We start from the raw sequence: 18,029 nt of genomic DNA, 5'->3' as shown, positions 1-18,029 counted from the left end.
AGGTAGAGCTATACCATTTCTCATGGTATAATTTATGATTGATACTCCTTAATGCCAAGCTCCAAATTATTAAGCTAATAAATTTGCTTGACATTTTTGCATAACGAGGATGTAGACTTTTATTTTTTTAAGATTAGTCTCCAGTCTGAAGAACTTCACCAAAAACTATTTAGAAATGCAAAAAAAAAAAAAAAAAAAAAAAATGCTGTAGTATTATATAGTTGTATCCAGCTCAGATGGGATGTAGCTGTAACCTTTGCTATTCAGAGTACAAAGAATTTGAAAGTAAATAAAATCTCTTAGCAGCAAATTAGAGAAAGACCAGTTTCCTGTATCTTACTCATGAAAATGTCCTTCAAATTATCACTAACGCCTTTTTCTTTCTCTTAAGGAAAAATCTGTCGTATTTTTAATTTTTACTCTTTTTTTGCACTGGAGATCTCAATATTTCAATTTGAAGGGTGCATTACAAAAGGCAGGTGCATAGACAACAATAAAGAGCTATAAGGAGCACTCTGGCAAAGCAAGAGAAAGGGAAAAAGAAATCAATCGAATGCACTAATTCAAATATCCTATGACTGAAGGGCTTTTCAGTTCCTAAGGGTATCACTGTAGTATACTGCTAGCATATTAGTATTTAAACAGTAACTCTGTTATATCAACAAAGATTAAAGTCTTGGTCAATTTCAGAAGTCAGAAAAATATATGATCTATTTTAGCAAACTGTTCCTTCAAAATATTTAGCATTGAAAATGTTTAAGTACTTAGAGATGTTCAGTTTGAACATTTTGGAAATCTAACTCAATTCCAATAACACCACATAAATAAGGTGATTTTGCAAAACTACTTTTGAATGCTAACGCCCCAGTCTCCCTATCTTTAGTCAGTTTTGAGTTTTTTAGATGAATTATTACTTATCCAATTATTTCTTCAAATGTATTACTATTGTAATGACCAACATGTAGTTACCATGCAGCTGGCTTTGGGATTATTTCCCATAGAACTTTCTGTTTCCTACTAGATCTTAATCTACTTTAGAGTAAGTTACCTCCAGGCCCTGGTATTATAAAATCCCATAAAGTACTAGTTTATCTTTATTTCTCCCATTATATCTATCACAGTGCTTTGCACCTTTGTGAATATTTGTGGATTTGAATGTAATTAAAGAGACGGCAATGATCAAAATAAGCCACTCTGAAGCCTAAATAACACTTGTTTAAATTTTAATGCCAATCTTATTGATTTGCTTATAAAGACCTATCTTTTCATATTAATAGTCATGAGTATAATTGGTTTGGAAAGATAGACACCTAAATGGAGAAAAGCATGAACGAATTTTGATTTAGAAAATTTTGAAATATCAAAGACCATTTTTGTGATAGAAGTAGCAGGAAGTATAAAAATTGGGAAAGCAGAAAGTAACTGCATAGTATTTTAAAATACAATTACCTAACATCATAATCCTTCTAATTCAATTAATTGATTTTTTGAAATCAAGGAAAGATATTTTATTTATCTTTATTCCCAGACTTATCTGATGAATTAAGGTCGTAGATAAAGCAACCCCTCTCCTATCCCAAACCTTCATCTTCCTCCGCTCAAACATACAGATGAAAAAAAAAAAAAAATGACAATTACTTTTTCTTTGAGTATTTATTACAGATTAACTTCCTTATTACACGTACTGAAATTTGACTAAATATTTAATATATAAAAAGAAAACTAACAGAAACTGTGATATGTGAAGATTTATATAAATAAGAGTCTGAATGTAGGACTCTTAAATTTAAAATGTTCCACTAAAAGCAGAGCAGTTAATATGGAGACTTACCTTGGTGAAAATTTTATCCCATTGAAATTAGAGAGAAGAAAAATACTTACTGAAAATTTGGAAGTAATTGGTTCTCTAGGAAGTAATCTTCTCATCTTAGAGTTCATAAAAACAATGCGTGTAAATATGATCACAGATAGACTTATCAGCGGGGTACAATTAAAAATAACTCATAAAAAAATCAAGGTTTGAAAATATGACTCAAATGAACTCTAAAAATAGAATCCCAATCATAAAATAACAATCATTAATATAGCAGAGAATAAGAAGGTAAAGGTCTCTGGGTTGTTACCTATTTTCATATACATGGAAAGTAAGATTTAGAAAGAACAAAAAACAAGTTTCCAAAATACTTAAATTAGTGCCAGAGAGTGAAACCTTTCTGAAGTTGCAAAATAAATGGTAAAGAAATCTTTTGACTAGAAACAGAGCTTTTAGCAATATCTGAAGCAAGAGGGAAGTGAGCCACTTACTGCTTAGAGAAACTGTTAATATGCATGCTACTAGAGAGAAAATAGAAATGTTCAAATCTTTTTGCTTTTGTTTTATCCATCTAAGAAAAATTGTCTTTAAATAAGAAAGGTTAGAATAAAAGCCATTACATGAAAAATAACCACTGGTTTAGAAGGAGCAGGAGTATGGAGATAGTAAGAGTATGCTTTACTGCTTTAAAATGAGGCTTGAAAAGTAATTTCTCAGAGCAGTACATAAACCAATAGATATGATTACAATATTATAATTTAGAAATACTAGAGAAATAGTTGGGGAGAGGATTCAAGTGCAAGACATTGGTATAGTGTCCCCATTTAAAAAAGGAATATGAAAAGATAGTGACAGAGTTTAATATACTAAAAATTAACATACATGTAAATTGTAGAAATATTATATGGTTTGGGGAATTTCAAATAAGACAATAGGAATTCCTGAAGAATAAGCACTGCTGAACTAAGTCTTACTCAATATTATTTTTAGGTTGTAAGAATGTAGAAAATCTATTTATTGTATGTTGACTTTTATGCAGTATTTGACAAGTTTTTTTTTTTTTATGAAATCATAATGGGAAGACATTAAAAAGTCTATGTTGATGTCAGTCAAACATTCTGACTGTAGGACTCCTAAGAACAGAAGATAATAAACACTCTGGCTTCAGATTTTTTTTAATTCAAAGTAGGTTACATCCTCATTATTAACTTTAACAATTACAACAGGTGAGCATCTTTAAAATTAAAAATGATTTTCAGATAATTCACTAGCTAAATTACTTAGTTGTGTTTTCTCCAATCTTCAAGCAAAACTGATATGCCTAGGACATGGCTCAGATATCTTCTGTAGCTTTGAATATTTCCTGTTTCTACAGCTTACCAACAGAGCTTCTATTACCCTCAGTTTGAGAAGTGGAACTAGAAAAATATTCTAACCACACTAATCAATATTCTACTCTTGAAGTGCAAGGAACTCTCTGTGGTCATCTGGAAGATTTTATTCTTCTACCTAATATTTTCAAAACGTTTATCACTATCTGGATAAAAATTAGTAAAATACACCTATCAAATTTGCAGATGACATAAAATTAGGAGTGAAAGGTTATATTATGTAATGTAATCACTGAATAATAAGCCTAAAAGTGGAAATTCCACAGAGATAAATTATAGGTTCAAAATCAATTATAGGAAGTCTAGATGGATGAGAACTGGTTTGATAGCTGTTTAAGGTTGTTAGGATGAGGACAGATTTGATATGAAAATAGTACAATTCATATATGCTCGAAACCATTCTAATGTAATCTTGGTCTCTATGTCAGAAGTATTTTGCTAAGATCAAGAGAGATAGACCTTATCTCTCTCCTAGTCAGATCACATCTGCAATAATGTGTCAGTTCTGAGTATTAAACTTTGAACAGAAACAACAGAAGGCAAGAGAACAGAGGAAGAAAGCTGAGGTGATGAAACACCTAGAAATTATACTGATGATGAACAGCTAAAGAAAAGAGGCTATTTCAGGGCAAGTAAGAGGTGGTGTCAAATATTAGAAGGTTGTCACGTGGAGGAGGTTTGTTGCTGGTGGTTCAGCATGATCAGAAACCAAGTGTAGTGACAATAATTTGAGGTGAAATGGTTGGTCAGATGGTGGAATACTGGAGTTTAAGATGGTAGAGGAGGTGTGTGTTTGTGTCCAGTGAATAGTCACTTGTGTTGGTTGTGGCCAGAGTAAAAGTATAGATCATCTACGTAGAAACAAAGTGACCTTTTTAATGCTGGGAGATAGTTTGGGGTTATGTTGAGGGAGAAGTCAAAGACCTCATGAATAAAAAGTAACCAAGAAGTTAGCAGAGGATGGCAGAAAGGGGATTTAAATGTGATATAGCAAAGAGCATGGACCTCAAAAAAGAACAGGCGCCACCCTCTTTTGATCCTGAAGTTTGACATGCGGGCCAGTTAGGAGAGGTAGTCATTTGATGAAGACATCTGTCACATATTGAGTATGAAGCATTCACCTTTAAGGCTAGCATGGATGCTCAAAGTGCATGCTTCACAAGGTGTGCAAAAGAGACTGTACCACAGAAGTATCAGATGTGGGTGGAACCCAGCTTCTCAAGTTTGTCACATCTTCTGTCAAACCTACCTGATGTTAAACTTGACTTTCATTATTTTTCGTCTTCTTTTATTTAACAACTATTTGTCAACGATGACAAGAACCACAAATATGTGCTAGACTCTAGGCTAAGTCAAGGGGAAATAAACGATAAGGGAAACAAAAGCACAAAAAGGGGAAATTATGTACAACATGAGCCTCTATACAGAAGGAACTCATATGATTAAAGATTTACTGAATAATGAAAGAAAACTCACAATACACCATTAGGAATCACTTATTAACAGTTGTTCATAGCACCAAACTCTCATTATCTTAATGGTTGAACTTAGTACCATTCTGTGATGTGGGAAGACAATTTTATAAGATTCCTTCATGATTAATTATAAGCAAAGAGCAATCAACACACTATTCCTTTTGTTTTCAGGGGGGGGGGGGAACTGTGTTAAGATACTTTAAAATAACTGAGAAAATTTAAATGATTTAAGATGGACTTAATTTTCATAGTTACATTGATTTCTCATTTTTTATTTTACATTGGATTTTTCCTTCAGAGGTTAAAATATGACATTTAACAGCTCTTATTGACCTTGGATACCTCTTAGTGTTCATATTTTCCTAAATAATCTCTAATTTATTTGAAAATAAACACCTTCAATAGTTGATTGTATGCATAGTAGTTCTGGCGAGAGTTAAATGTAAGAGTGCAATGGCTCTTAGCAAACATTTCTATAATTTCTTTTTAATCTATATAGAAAGAAGATAACATGGTTACCTTAGAAGAAGAAAGCTTTAATATAAATGCACATTCAAAAAGTTAATTGTCTTTGATATATGTCATAGTAATGAATTATGATTCACATGTATACCTATATAATTTTCTATAGATTCTTGATCATGTTGATGTTTATGAATGGTGCTGTTTCCTCTCATTTTTTCATTGCTGAATCCCCACAGACACAAACACACACAGATGACTACTTCCTTTTTCTAATACCTATGACACTCATATGTAAGATCAAGTGAGTATTTCTCCATCTGAATAATCAGAATGCAAAAACTTGACATATTTGGAAAATGTATTATTCAATTTGTCCTTGCAATCTTAAGCCCTTTGATTCTTACCTCCTCAAAAAGAAATAAAGTCCAGTAATTTTCTGAGGTCTGACACTAATAGCCTTGCCTGTCGAAACTCCTCTTTTTTATCTTCTCTTTCACACCTAAATAAGCTGAAAAAGCAATTGAAGCATACAATCAGACAAGACTTCATTCTCAATAGCAAAATTACCGGGAAAATGAACAAAGAAACCTTCTGCTTAATAAATAACCCAGTAAACCAACCATCTATGTCCTGAACGGAAGCAGCCGAGCGGATGATTTTCCCCACAGTTTTGATGGTTGGCATCAGTGATTCTAATTGTTACTGTCTAATGTCTTTTCAGATTTCAAACCTTTACATATATGACACAGTGCTTCTGCTTGCTAATGCTTTTCATAAGAAGCTGGAGGACCGGAAGTGGCATAGCATGGCAAGTTTATCATGTATCAGAAAGAACTCCAAGCCATGGCAGGGAGGCCGTTCCATGCTGGAGACCATCAAGAAGGTAACTTCTAACTAGCATTTTACTCTTCCTAATTTTCTGTAAAAACAATACAATAAATCATTGTTTGATGAGATTTTTTTAAGAAGGATTTTCTCTTCTAATATTGCTGCCATTTCAAAGCACAAAGCAGTATAATAGAGAAATGAAATATTAGAAGATCAGAAAGTCACACACATATACAAAAGCAAGGAACCCTTCTTTATTTGTAAGGGGATTTTACTCAAGTAAAAAGTCAGTGGTTGAAATATTTTAAATCACCTTGACTGTACTGTTAAAGTTAGAGATGCTCAAATTATTTTGGTGCCTGTCGCAAAGTCTAGGAAGTTTCTTTTTTTTTTTTTCCTTTACACTACACTATCAGCTGAAAAAAATGAATTCTAGATGTAGCTGTTTTTCATTTAGATGGTGCATAGTAAGACATCGGATGTCATGATCTTTAATTTATCTTATAGTAAAGGTATAATTAACAGTTAATATTTTGCAGTATTTATGACCTATTTGGGTACTCGATGGCATTAGTCTTGTTCACTGTCAGTATGGTGTTTAGCCTGGCTGTGACCTGCTTTGGCTTAGCCACCTGTTTTATTCCCAGGAGGTAGTTTATGTTGTTCATCTCCTCTCAACGGTATAAGCATTCTGCAGTTTATTAGCCTCTTGATCATGTCATCCTCACTGGCATTCTCCATTTGTCTCACACAGCTTCTTGGATTTAAAATGAAATGATTAATGAAACAAACAAATCTCTCCTGTACCCTTTACATAAAGGAGACAGCCATTTAGAAGTTTATGTTATTTTACCTATCCTTTTCCTCTCTGCATGTGTTTGCCTTTCTCTCCTGAAAACAAAAGGAGAAATAGCTAGTCAAAAGAAATATGAAGTATTTAGAAAATCTAGGGAAAAATCTAAAAATTTAATGTTGGAAGTGAAGTATATGTACAAACAAAGCAGGAAGTGGAAAAAAGAAATGTTTCAAATGAGGACTAGCCTGGATCTTTCTCTCGGTACTGCTTCCTCTTTGCAAAAGAATCATTTTAATGAGAATTTAGGTTCTTATCAACACAAATACTTGAGAATTAAATGTATCAAATATATTGACAGAGGAAGATTTTTCAACTGAAAAATGGATTAGTCAGATTTAAACTCAAAGTGTTGCCCAAATCTGTTTATCTATGTAAAGAGTTGGCAGGTATAGATCCAAGGGAGCTTGTTGAACATGATTCTGATCTTGCCAATTTATTCATTCATAGTTTGGCTAGGATGAAGAACCTGAATATATTCATTTTCCTGAAGCTGTCTCCCAAAGACAGAATAATAGTTTGGGAGGTTGCTTAGGTGACACTTATTTAGTGAGAGTATCGCTAGTAGGGAAAGAGAGACACCATAATATGTAGGTATTTCTCTTAGAGCAATCAATATGTAAAACGTTGTTATTAGGAAAATTATAATAAAAAGAATGATATAATACAGTAATTATGAAATTTTGTTTTAGAGGAATGTTTGTCTATTTGTTCCTATAAGCTTTTAGCCCAGTGACACTCTTTAAAGGAATATATTCATTCTATATATCTAAAGACTAAGTTTGAATTATATATGTGATTGCAGATGTTCAATTTATTTATTTTTTGGTCTCGCATTTCAAAATGACCTTAAAAAATTTGAGGTTCCCCCCCCCCCCATCACACTATTTTTCCTCATAGTGGTGTTTTGGTCATCTTATTCAAATGTGAAGGCTAATAATATCCCATGTACCAAGAGAATTTCAAAGAAAATATACTACTGATACATGGACTCCCAGAAGGTCCAGGCTGGCTTGGGCCAAGCACTGGAGGCCGAGGCTGGGCCTTTGTAGTAGTTAGAGGGTGGAGCTGGAAAAAGTTCCCATTTACTTGGTGTGCGGAAATTTGTAAGACTTAAATTTCCTATGAGTGTCAAAGAAGGAAGTGGAGGATGGGCTTTCTTAATTAGCCTGTCCACATGAAGAGCCAAAGGGGGAAGAAAGAGAGGGCAAAGCTTAAAGAGAAATCAGCAGCCAAGAGAAATCAGCAGCCAAGAGAAATCAGCAGCCGAACATCACAAATGCAGTCAAGCTCTTTATTACAATGGGAATGTTCTAGCGATAAAATGCTTTATTACGTTAGAGTAACCACTGAATGCCTCTTTTAAGAGCATGATATATATACTTTACAAAGCCTGTGTGCTGCTGCAAGGAGACAACAAAGTAAAAGAATGAATGTCTGTCATTTAATTATTTATATTTTAATTAGAGGGATAAAACAAAAGAGTTACAAAGAAGTTAACATAAGTACTATACATGTCCAGTAAAATGGGAGGTTGTAGATTCCAGAGCACTCTTGTGTTAAAGCTTTATAATTTATTTTATGAATTGGTAGAATAGGTGCCTCCATATTTCTTTTTCCAAAAGTTAGAGGTTAATTCTCAAATATTTATTCCTCCCATGTATTATCTATGTGGATTTTGTTTCAACTTTATAGATTATTTTTGAGAAGATTGATAATTTTTAAAATATCGAGTCTTTCCACCCATGAATATGGTATATATTTTTATAGTCTACTTTTTAGAGCTCTGAGATTATTTTCAAGAAAATTAATAATCTTTACAATATTGAGCCTTTCAATCCATGGACAGTCTACTTTTTATAGACCTTGATAAAACTTCACAGTGTTCTTCATACATATTTTTTTTGTATTTATTCCCAAACTTTTATAGGGTTTTAATGTATCTCTTTAATGAATTGTTTTGTCATGTTATATTTTTAAAAGAGTTATTGTAGGTACATAAGGAAGTTATTGATGTTTGATAGATTTTGTGACTGATCTGATCAACTTTGAATATTTGACTCCTGATTCTTACTCCTGTCTTTGTAGTTTATGCCCTTGTGTTTTTCAAGCAGACATTGATACCGTCCTCAAATAAAATTATCACTTAATTTTAATACTTTATATATTTTTAAAATTTCAAAAATCTTTTTTGGGGGCAACTGGGAGCATGACTTTCCGGGTGCACTCCAGAGCCCTGCATAGTCTGGAGGTGGCCAGCTTTCCTCCCTCTAAGTGAGGGTGCCAGGCTATCTCAATCTCAGAGACATAGAGATGAGGATTCTACTTCTACAGGAGAACTGCAGCCAATACTGAACTGGCCTGGAGCCGACCTGCAGAACCTTGCCACACAGGACATAGTATTTTACAGCTCTTCACGGGTGGCATTCTTCAACTATTCCTCTTGATTTCGATGTTAGTTCACCACTGACATATGGCTCTCCAGCTCTTGATAGAGGGAACCCCAAGCATGGTGTTAGGGGCACACCCACAGGCAGAGGCATGACCTGGGATCTGTAACAGAAACATCTGTAGGTAGATTTACAGTTTGGGCTAGCAACAGAAGATACAGTGGCCAATGAGGCTAAAAACTTGTGAATTGTGGAACAGATGTAAATATGGCAACATGCAAAGAAAAATTTCAGAGGTTCTTTTAACATTTTATTGACTAAAGAAGAAGAATGTGTTACCATAGATATCATCGGACCTCTGTACATGCAACTACTTGGGAAGATTAATATTATTTGGGAGCAATTTTAAAATGTAAACCGTGAACACATAAAATCATTTGACAAAAATCTCTACACACAGTTCATTTGCTACCCACAGGAAGTTATCCCAACTCATGACATGGCTGTCAATGAAATCTTTTGTAACAGTAATCCTGACTCAGTCTTAGAACATCATATTCAAGTAGGACCATTCAATGTGTTGAAGACTAAGAGTATGAGAAACCTGAGTCCAGAAGACATTGACCAGCTCATTACCATCAGTGGCATGATGATCAGGATGATTTCAAAGATGCATAGGGCCTTCTTTTAGTGCCAGGTGTGCACTCACACAGCTATGGTGGAAATGCACTATGGCCAAATTGTTGAGCCCTGCATGTGTGAATGCTGCCACACCACCCACAGCATCCCGCTGAACTATGACTACTTGTTCTCTGATAAGCAGATGATTACACTTTGAGTCTCTTGAAAATGTGCCTGTGGAGTAGATGCCTCACACTGTCATCCTTTTTGCTCATAATAATCTTGTTGACAAGGTTCAGCTTGGAACAGAGTGAACTTTGCAAGCATTTATCGAGCTGTTTTTATTGAGTCAATTCAAGGGTGAGTAATGAGAAGTGTGTCTCCAGAACTTACATTGATGTCATTATTGGAAAATGGATGCAAAACATTTGCATGAAGAAGCAGATAAAGAAGCAGAACAGAAACTTTTTTTTTTCAGAGAAGTGTATAGAATTGCTTAAGAAACTTTCTAGAAAACCAGACATTTATCAGAGACTTGCTTCAGCCTGGGCTCCAAACTTGTAAGAACACAAAGTTTTAAAAAAGGGAATCTTGCTTCAACTCTTCCAAGAAACAAGGAAGAATTTTAGTTACACAGGAAAGAGCAAACTGAGATCAGTATCCTGCTGTGTGGTGACCCTGGGACCAGCAAGTCCCAGCATCTCCAATGTATTTATAGTCTAGTTCCCTGGGACTAGTACACATCTGGGAAGGACTCCAGTGCAGTCATCCCAAGAGTACATGCAGAGTATGCAGAGAAAGATCTCCAGATGAGGCACTTGATCTTGCAGACCAGTGCTTTTGTCCTGGGTGACAGTGGTGTCCACTGTATTTTAAGTTTGAGAGGATGAAAGTATAAGGTCAGTACTACATGAAGTCATAAAACAGCTAACTGTATTGCAGAGACTGAGGTTGTCAGCTCAATGGCTACACCTATGTCTTGGCAGCAGTAAATCCTATTGAGTCTCAGTGGAATCCAAAAAAAAAAAAAAAAAAAAAATCTACTATTGAAAATATCCAGCTATTTCACATGTTATTATGAAAGTTTGATTTGACCTTCCCCATGCTAGACCCTCAGGATGAAGCCTATTACAGGCATCTGGTTCACTACTTGGTGATTCTACTATCAAGGCAAAGAGCAGGTAGAGGAGTTCATGGAGATGACAGTGCTGAAGGCTGAGCCAGGAAACCAGCCAGGCTCTCAATGGAAGTTTATGTAGACATGAGGAAGATCTGAGGTAGCTGAGAGGCAGTTTTGGCACTCACTTGACAGCTGGACTTGTTAATTGGCTTAACAGAAGCCCATGCTAAAGTATGATTTTTAAAAACATTAAAGTTATTGATGTTGGAAAAGCAAATAACTTCCACCGAGAGGCTCTACAGCAGCCTGCTACTGACCCCTAAGCTCACGTCATGGACATATGGACATATTTGTTCCTAATACAGGAATGAATGCTGTCTCTCCTAAATGAAAAGATTAGATGAAGCTTTGAAAAAACGTATTTAATCTAAGAGTAAAACACCAGCTCTAAAATACTCACAACTTTTGAAGATTTTAGGGACAATCTGACATAGCAATTACCAAAGATATGTTTCAAGAAACACTGTGTGCTTCGGCTGATGATGACTTTTTGACAGTCACTGGAAAAACTGTTCACTTGCTCTGAAGATCTCGTGAACAGTGCCGTGTGTTTCTGCTAATTTTCACTTGGGAGTTGTGTTTTCACGTATGTTTGACATATGAGTCAATTAACCACCTTTGTTGCCATCAATGGAAAAAAATTTTAGATTATTATTTAGATCCATAAAAATTTCTAACCTAGGTTCAATTTTCTTAGTAAAGTGTTTTATTTTTTTCTCATATTTTAAGTAAAAATACTGTATCAATTTACAAATATGCAATAGATAATTTTCTTAAATTACCTCCTTTTTTTTTTGACACCAAGGCTTTTAATCTGTATGTATATATAGGTAACAGGGCATTAGTCTTTCTAATAGCAATCACACATATGCTTGGGGTTTTGTAATGTGAGGTAAGACATCACCGGAGCCTTTGGCGCTGTTACAACGCTCAGATGCAATCCCATCTAGAAGCTTGTTCGCATGGCTACTATAAAATGAGAAATAAGTAAAAGGAAATGATCAGGTTCTAAGTTAACTTGTACCACTTTATCCTAGTATGTAAAACTTTTTTCCTAATAGGTGATAGAGAAAATTTAAAAATAATAAAATGAAAACTTTTCTTGGCTGAGTGCTTTAGCTTCTTCTTCCAAATTTATATAATTTGGTGATAAACAGCATCTTGACTTAATAAAAATGCCACAGGTGTTTTACTATAAAGTATATTACAGATATCATTTGAAAAGAGATTTTTTTAATTCTGTAAAGGATGTATCCTATTTTGGTTTTACTCTAAAATTATTTTAAATACTTAAAATCATTTTAAAAATTATTAGCAACCCATATAATTTTAGAGTAGTGAGGTAAAATAAATTTAATCTTACTTATTTCCTCCAATTTAAGACAGAGAAAACTGAGCCTCAGAAAAATTAAATGACTTTTTAAGGGTTGGTCACACAGCATATTAGTTTTAAATACCAAGTTTTCTGGCTCCCAATTCTGTGTTCTGTGCACCATACCATTTACCCTTTTTATTGTTCATAGCAGAATTGTCAAAATCATTTGCTAAAAAACCACACACACAAGAAATCAGGGGTATAAATACCAGTGTTAATATTATGTAAAAAATACCTAGTCTTATTATGGCTTCTTCAAATGCTCTGAAGTTGGAGTGTACATTGAGGAAGCTACAAGAAGACTGTATCAAAGACACAGACTACATTTTTAAAAGCTCTTGCATCCAAAACTTCATTTGCACAGATACGTATTTTTTGGGGGGGCTGGGGGTGGGGTTTATTATGAGAAGCTACATTAAACTGTAACATGTATTTTGGTAAGGAGTCTTCATATTGTATAACTTAAATTCAATGACGTTACTTACATACCCACCACAATCGATTCTGAGAACCACAATTTGAAAACCACTTCCCTGGAACATTTAGAAATCAGTTTAATCCATGCAGATCTACTGACTTTCTTACAGATTGTAAAATAGGATTATACCCATGTGACATGGGCAGCCTATTTTTATTTACAGACTTGTTCTGCAATTGAATGGCAATCATTTTCTATTTCTTACTATTAATATTTAAATGATTTCCAAGAGTACACTTCATTTATGTATTCAATACTCTTTCAACAGATATTCATCAAATGCCTAGACTGGAATGTATTAGTCAAATTTTGCATAATTACCCAAAAAAGGATTTAGAGCCTAATAATGAATATTGGCGAAGTACACAAAAAGCTATACTCTAAGGTGAGAGATAGGCCCCGGATATGGTAAAAATAGAATCCTGTTGAATTTTAGGAAAGGGCGTAGCGCAGTGTGCCGTGGTACACACTCAGATCCCTGCTTCACTGGGGAGGTGCTCCTTTTCCCAAGGGCACACTGCTGGGCCTCTGTCCAGGAGCTGCCCTGTGCAGAAGGGAGCTGTTCCACTTCTCTTCTGGAAGAGCATGCACCCAACGACCAGTCATTGCGGAACTAGGAAGGTCTGAGTCCCTGGTCTCCCTTCGGGATAACTCTGAAGAGTGATTGCAACTGCAGTCTAGCCCAGGCGATCATATGAGCTGCCAGTGGGTTTGCATGTCGGTTTCACCGCTCCCTGTGCCCTCGCTCTTCTCTCTCTCCCCCCAGGTACTTTTCTCAGGAGCACTTCAAGTAACCCTCCTACACACAAGCAAATTTTCATTTCAGAGCTGTTTCCTGGGGAACCTGACCCAACACAGAGAAAATAGATTTGCAAGGAACTGATAGTATCTCAATGGAAACTCGAAAATTAACAGATTCGAGATATGTAAATATATGGAGAAAGGGATATTTTAGGTGGTGGGAGCACTCTAGCTGACATTTGTATTGTCATAAATCGTGTAGACGATGAAAAAAATTGAGTGCACAGAACACATGGAGAGAATAGTTTGGACTGGAAAGAGACTGAGGAAAGGAATTTATTTTCAAAGGAAATGAAAGAATTTTTGAGCATGGGTATGACAAAATCTGAGCTGGGTTTTAGAAAGAATACATTTACATCTTTTGTTTAGTATTTTTTTAACTTAAAAAATACACTAAAAAATGTGATTATAAAAGCAGTGATATTTTCTATGTATTCTACATAAAAGCCAATCAATATTTGCTAGCTCCTTAAATCAAATAACTCTTCATTGGCTTAATCAGCTAATGTCTGCTAAATCCTTTGTGATTATCATTTTCAATACCAAATGTGGAAAATCAACATTTGTGGCAGTATTTCAAATCTCTTAGTGCTAATACATTTTCTCACATTGAAATGTGTTTATGTAATATATATATACATATATATATAATATTTTGATACATGTTGACATCTAAAAGAGTATTCTTTGAAATGAAGAAAATATTGAAATTAATTCTTACATGGTAATATATTAATTTAACAAATATTTATTGAACACTACCATATTCTGTACTGTGAGATCACAGAATAAGGGAAAAAAGTAGAAATATCAAAAGTAATTATAAGTGTAATTAGTTCTAAAAAAAGGAAAATTCCAACTGCTCTGGAAATGTGTGACTAAAGACCTACCTAGGCATAAGAGTGAGAGATAATTGGAAACATTTAAGATGAATAGGCAATTGCCAGGAAAAGAAAGAGAGGAGTATGGGCAAAGAAGAACATTTTGTCCAAGGGAATAGAATATTAGCAGGCTTGCAAGAAGGACAGCGTGGGACATTTAAGCATCTGAAATAGAACCAGGGTGGCTAAAATAGAGACAGAATAGGGCCGTAGTTCCTCATTAGCTAAAAGAGGAAGACAAGGCAAAGATTATGAAGGGTTTTGTAAACCATGTTAAAAGTTTCTAACTTCATCTGAGGGGTGAGGTTAAGTCACTTAGGTATATTAAATGAGGTGACAAAAATCATATTACTCAATGACTTACAAGTAGATGATCCATTTTGCAGCTGTCATTAGACCAGGACAGACTGGATAAGAAAATATCAATTAAGAGGCTGATGCTCCAATTTAAAGGAAGCTTAGGCAATGATGTGGATCATGGAGATGAATGGAAATAGATATCTTTGAGAGATACTTAGGTGATTGAAATAAGACCTTGATTTAATACAAATATGTGGAGAAGAAAAAGAAAATGGTGATTCTAGGTGTCTGACTTGGACATAAAAAACTCTAAAACATCAAGGGTGTTGTTTTTAAATTTGTGTATTTGCAGAATGGAAGCATATTACTTAGCTTTTTGTATAAAGCACTATGTATCATTTAGAATTTATAAACCTGAAGGAGAGAGAGAATTTAGGAAAACATAATCTGACTTACCAGAAAAAGTGTTGACTTGAGATATAAAATAGTCTTTTCACAAAATATGTGCAAATAAACGATGCTAGGAGAGCTTTTAAAAAGTAGTCTATGCTCTTGGAATAATCCTTTTGTGGACTAATCAGTGTATACTCCAACTTCAGGGCATTTGAATCATAAAGTGGGGAAATGGTATAAGTTTAATTCAATATAACTTACATTTCAACATACATTTTTTGAGAACTCCGCAATGATAAACATATGTTATGATGAACAGTTTACAACTGCCTAGAAGAAAATGTATAAGACACAAGGTGAAGGTTTTAGTTTCGGTTCCTCAAGTAACTGGTTGTCTCAACTTCAGTTTCTTTTTCTCTAAGATGTAGATCACATGATCGATATGCCAGTAACCTCATATTTATTTTTCAATTTGTTTCGAGTATCAATTATGAATGAATATTTGAGTATATATGTACATATGTAAATACACAGGTATATATCTATATATGCACACATATCACATATAAATGTTATATGGCAACTGAAATTTTCCCAAACACTTCACAGAAATTGTTGTTTGTTTTTCGTTTTTTTAAATTTTTTGTTTGTTTTTCTTTTTTTGCATCTTGTATCTTAGTATTTATCTACTCATTATATTTTTTTTTCTGGATAGATTTGTAGCATTTTCCTTCTGGCAAAGATTTTTCTCTCTGAACTTATGAAACATCAGAGCATTGGGACATGCCACTGAAACTGGCATTTCTCAGTGTATTCAATGCCTTACTGGGCTCATGTTTATTTAACAGAGTGTCCTTGGTTGCCAAGCATGTCTACAGGTTGCAAGGAACCTAGGAATGTGTATAAGGAAATTAGATGAGTCTCATAAATATTCGATGTTTCATATGATCTTTCAAAAGAATCTATAAGTTACTTAGCAGATTCAAGCACAGGAAAAAATTCTTCCACCTCATAAATAGAGTAAAATAAATCCTTAATAAATGTTTTTTTTTTTCTCATTTTTTCTAACATTCTATTTGTAAGGGAAAAACAACTTTTTTTTAAACTTTTCAGAAACCAATTATTTTGTGGTAAATTATTCTGAACCTTTAAATCTACTCTTTTAATTTTTCTTTCTGCATTTGATGCCCACTAGCATTTCTATATAGAGTGGGTAGGATGAAATCCAAACCAATTTTATCTGGTATTTTAAAAAAGGTTTGTTCTGGCAGCAATATTTGCTGTCAATTTAAAGGACATTTAGAAGTTATTTGTATGTATTATTCATACCGTTAATATCCTATTAGCTTATTTTGTTTAGAATCTGCTATATCAATAAGAAATAAAAAAAAAAAAAACACAACTGTGCATGCACAAAGACAACTTCTTTACAACTGGTCAGTACACATTTTTACCAAGGTTCTGTTTTCAAGGTCGATCTAAGGATAAATGTAAAAAAAAAAAAAAAAAAAAAAAAAAAAAAAAGCATGGAAATATTCTTTGGAAATCAAAAATCAGGTTAAGCTAAGGTCAGATAACAAGGGGCTTCAGATTATTATTTTCTTGAAGTACTAATCTCTCAAAGATCCCTTACATCTTCATGAGGGAAGGTTTTACTGATTACAAATGCTAACAACTCATTAAGAATACGACATAAAGAAGATAAATTACAAAGTCAAAAAGGTGAGCAAAGTAAGCAGAGGGCACAATAAACTAAATGCAGGTCCTCCAATTTATAGTTTTATACTGTGTGTAATGTAAGTGTACTAAGTTGCTTGGTACTAGATACAAGTTAAGGAGAAAGACATTAGCTCAGAATGGCAATATTAGTATTAATTGGGAATAATAATATAATGCCAGACAGTCTAGTGTTCAAACATTTAAAATTTACCAGAGCATAGCATTTTTTTGCAATGAAACAATCATATTGATATGCAATATCTTTCTTCTTTTTTCTCAAATAAAGCATACAACAGAGATTCCAGATTCTGTTATAATTAGGGGTTATTACTGAGGTAGATATGTGATTGAGAACATGATAGGCTCTTATAAAAAGGTTACTGAATACCAGTGTTTTAAACTTCTATGTAGTAACATAAGCTACATTTGTCGGTCAAACTTCTACAATATTTGCCATTTGGAAATATTAATAATAAGATCTACTGTGCTTAACCCCAATCTTTAAATTTTTAAGTGATAATTGAATTATTTGAAATATTAGTACTAAGTGAACATATAGGATCAAATTGACTTACAAGAATTGGATAATTTATCCCTATCAAAGACAGGGACAATCGAAAGGCACAAAGGAGAGAGAATATCCCAAGTCTTTTCTTCTCAAATTGGACATGCACATTCTCTCTCCAAGGAAAGTATTATAGGTTTTCCTCACATAACAGGGACCATTTACATTACAAACTATCTCCATTGTTTACCCTAGAAAGTGAAAATCTTCAGGACATTTTTCAGGGAGCCATGAGCCATTAATCCATAGACCCTGAGTTTATTGACTACAAAAATTGTTTAGCATGGTTCATCCTGCTAAGGGCTTTTCTAAATAAGAACTATTCTTTGTAGTATTACTAGTGTCTTTAACTGAAGTTCTAGTTGACAAGGACATTAGGCACATTTACCTCCTATCTTTTCTTTCTCCCCCTTGACTGTCCCACCTAACACACTGGTAAAAGAAGTGAATAGATCCTAAACCAGCTTCATTAACTCTTCTCTTCCCTAATACTAATCAATG

The 18,029-nt window shown here is 34.0% G+C and overlaps 1 protein-coding gene and 1 pseudogene across 3 annotated transcripts in view; both read left to right on the top strand.

Annotated features, from left to right (window-relative positions):
• Positions 1-18,029, top strand: part of GRID2 (glutamate ionotropic receptor delta type subunit 2) — a 1,244,053-nt gene that overhangs the window by 739,061 nt on the left and 486,963 nt on the right. For all 3 annotated transcript variants that reach the window (XM_036227700.1, XM_036227697.1, XM_036227699.1), the window contains exon 7: positions 5,866-6,027. In XM_036227700.1, coding sequence (XP_036083593.1) covers positions 5,866-6,027 — 162 coding nt within the window. The remainder of the gene's footprint in view (positions 1-5,865; positions 6,028-18,029) is intronic.
• LOC107503656 lies at positions 6,537-11,542 on the top strand (annotated as a pseudogene).

The sequence above is a fragment of the Rousettus aegyptiacus genome, unplaced genomic scaffold, assembly GCF_014176215.1.
Source record: "Rousettus aegyptiacus isolate mRouAeg1 unplaced genomic scaffold, mRouAeg1.p scaffold_m13_p_10, whole genome shotgun sequence".
In the NCBI taxonomy this organism is placed as follows: Eukaryota; Metazoa; Chordata; class Mammalia; order Chiroptera; family Pteropodidae; genus Rousettus; species Rousettus aegyptiacus.
The sequence above is the reverse complement of the archived record's forward strand: the minus strand, read 5'-3'. Positions and strand labels throughout refer to the sequence as shown.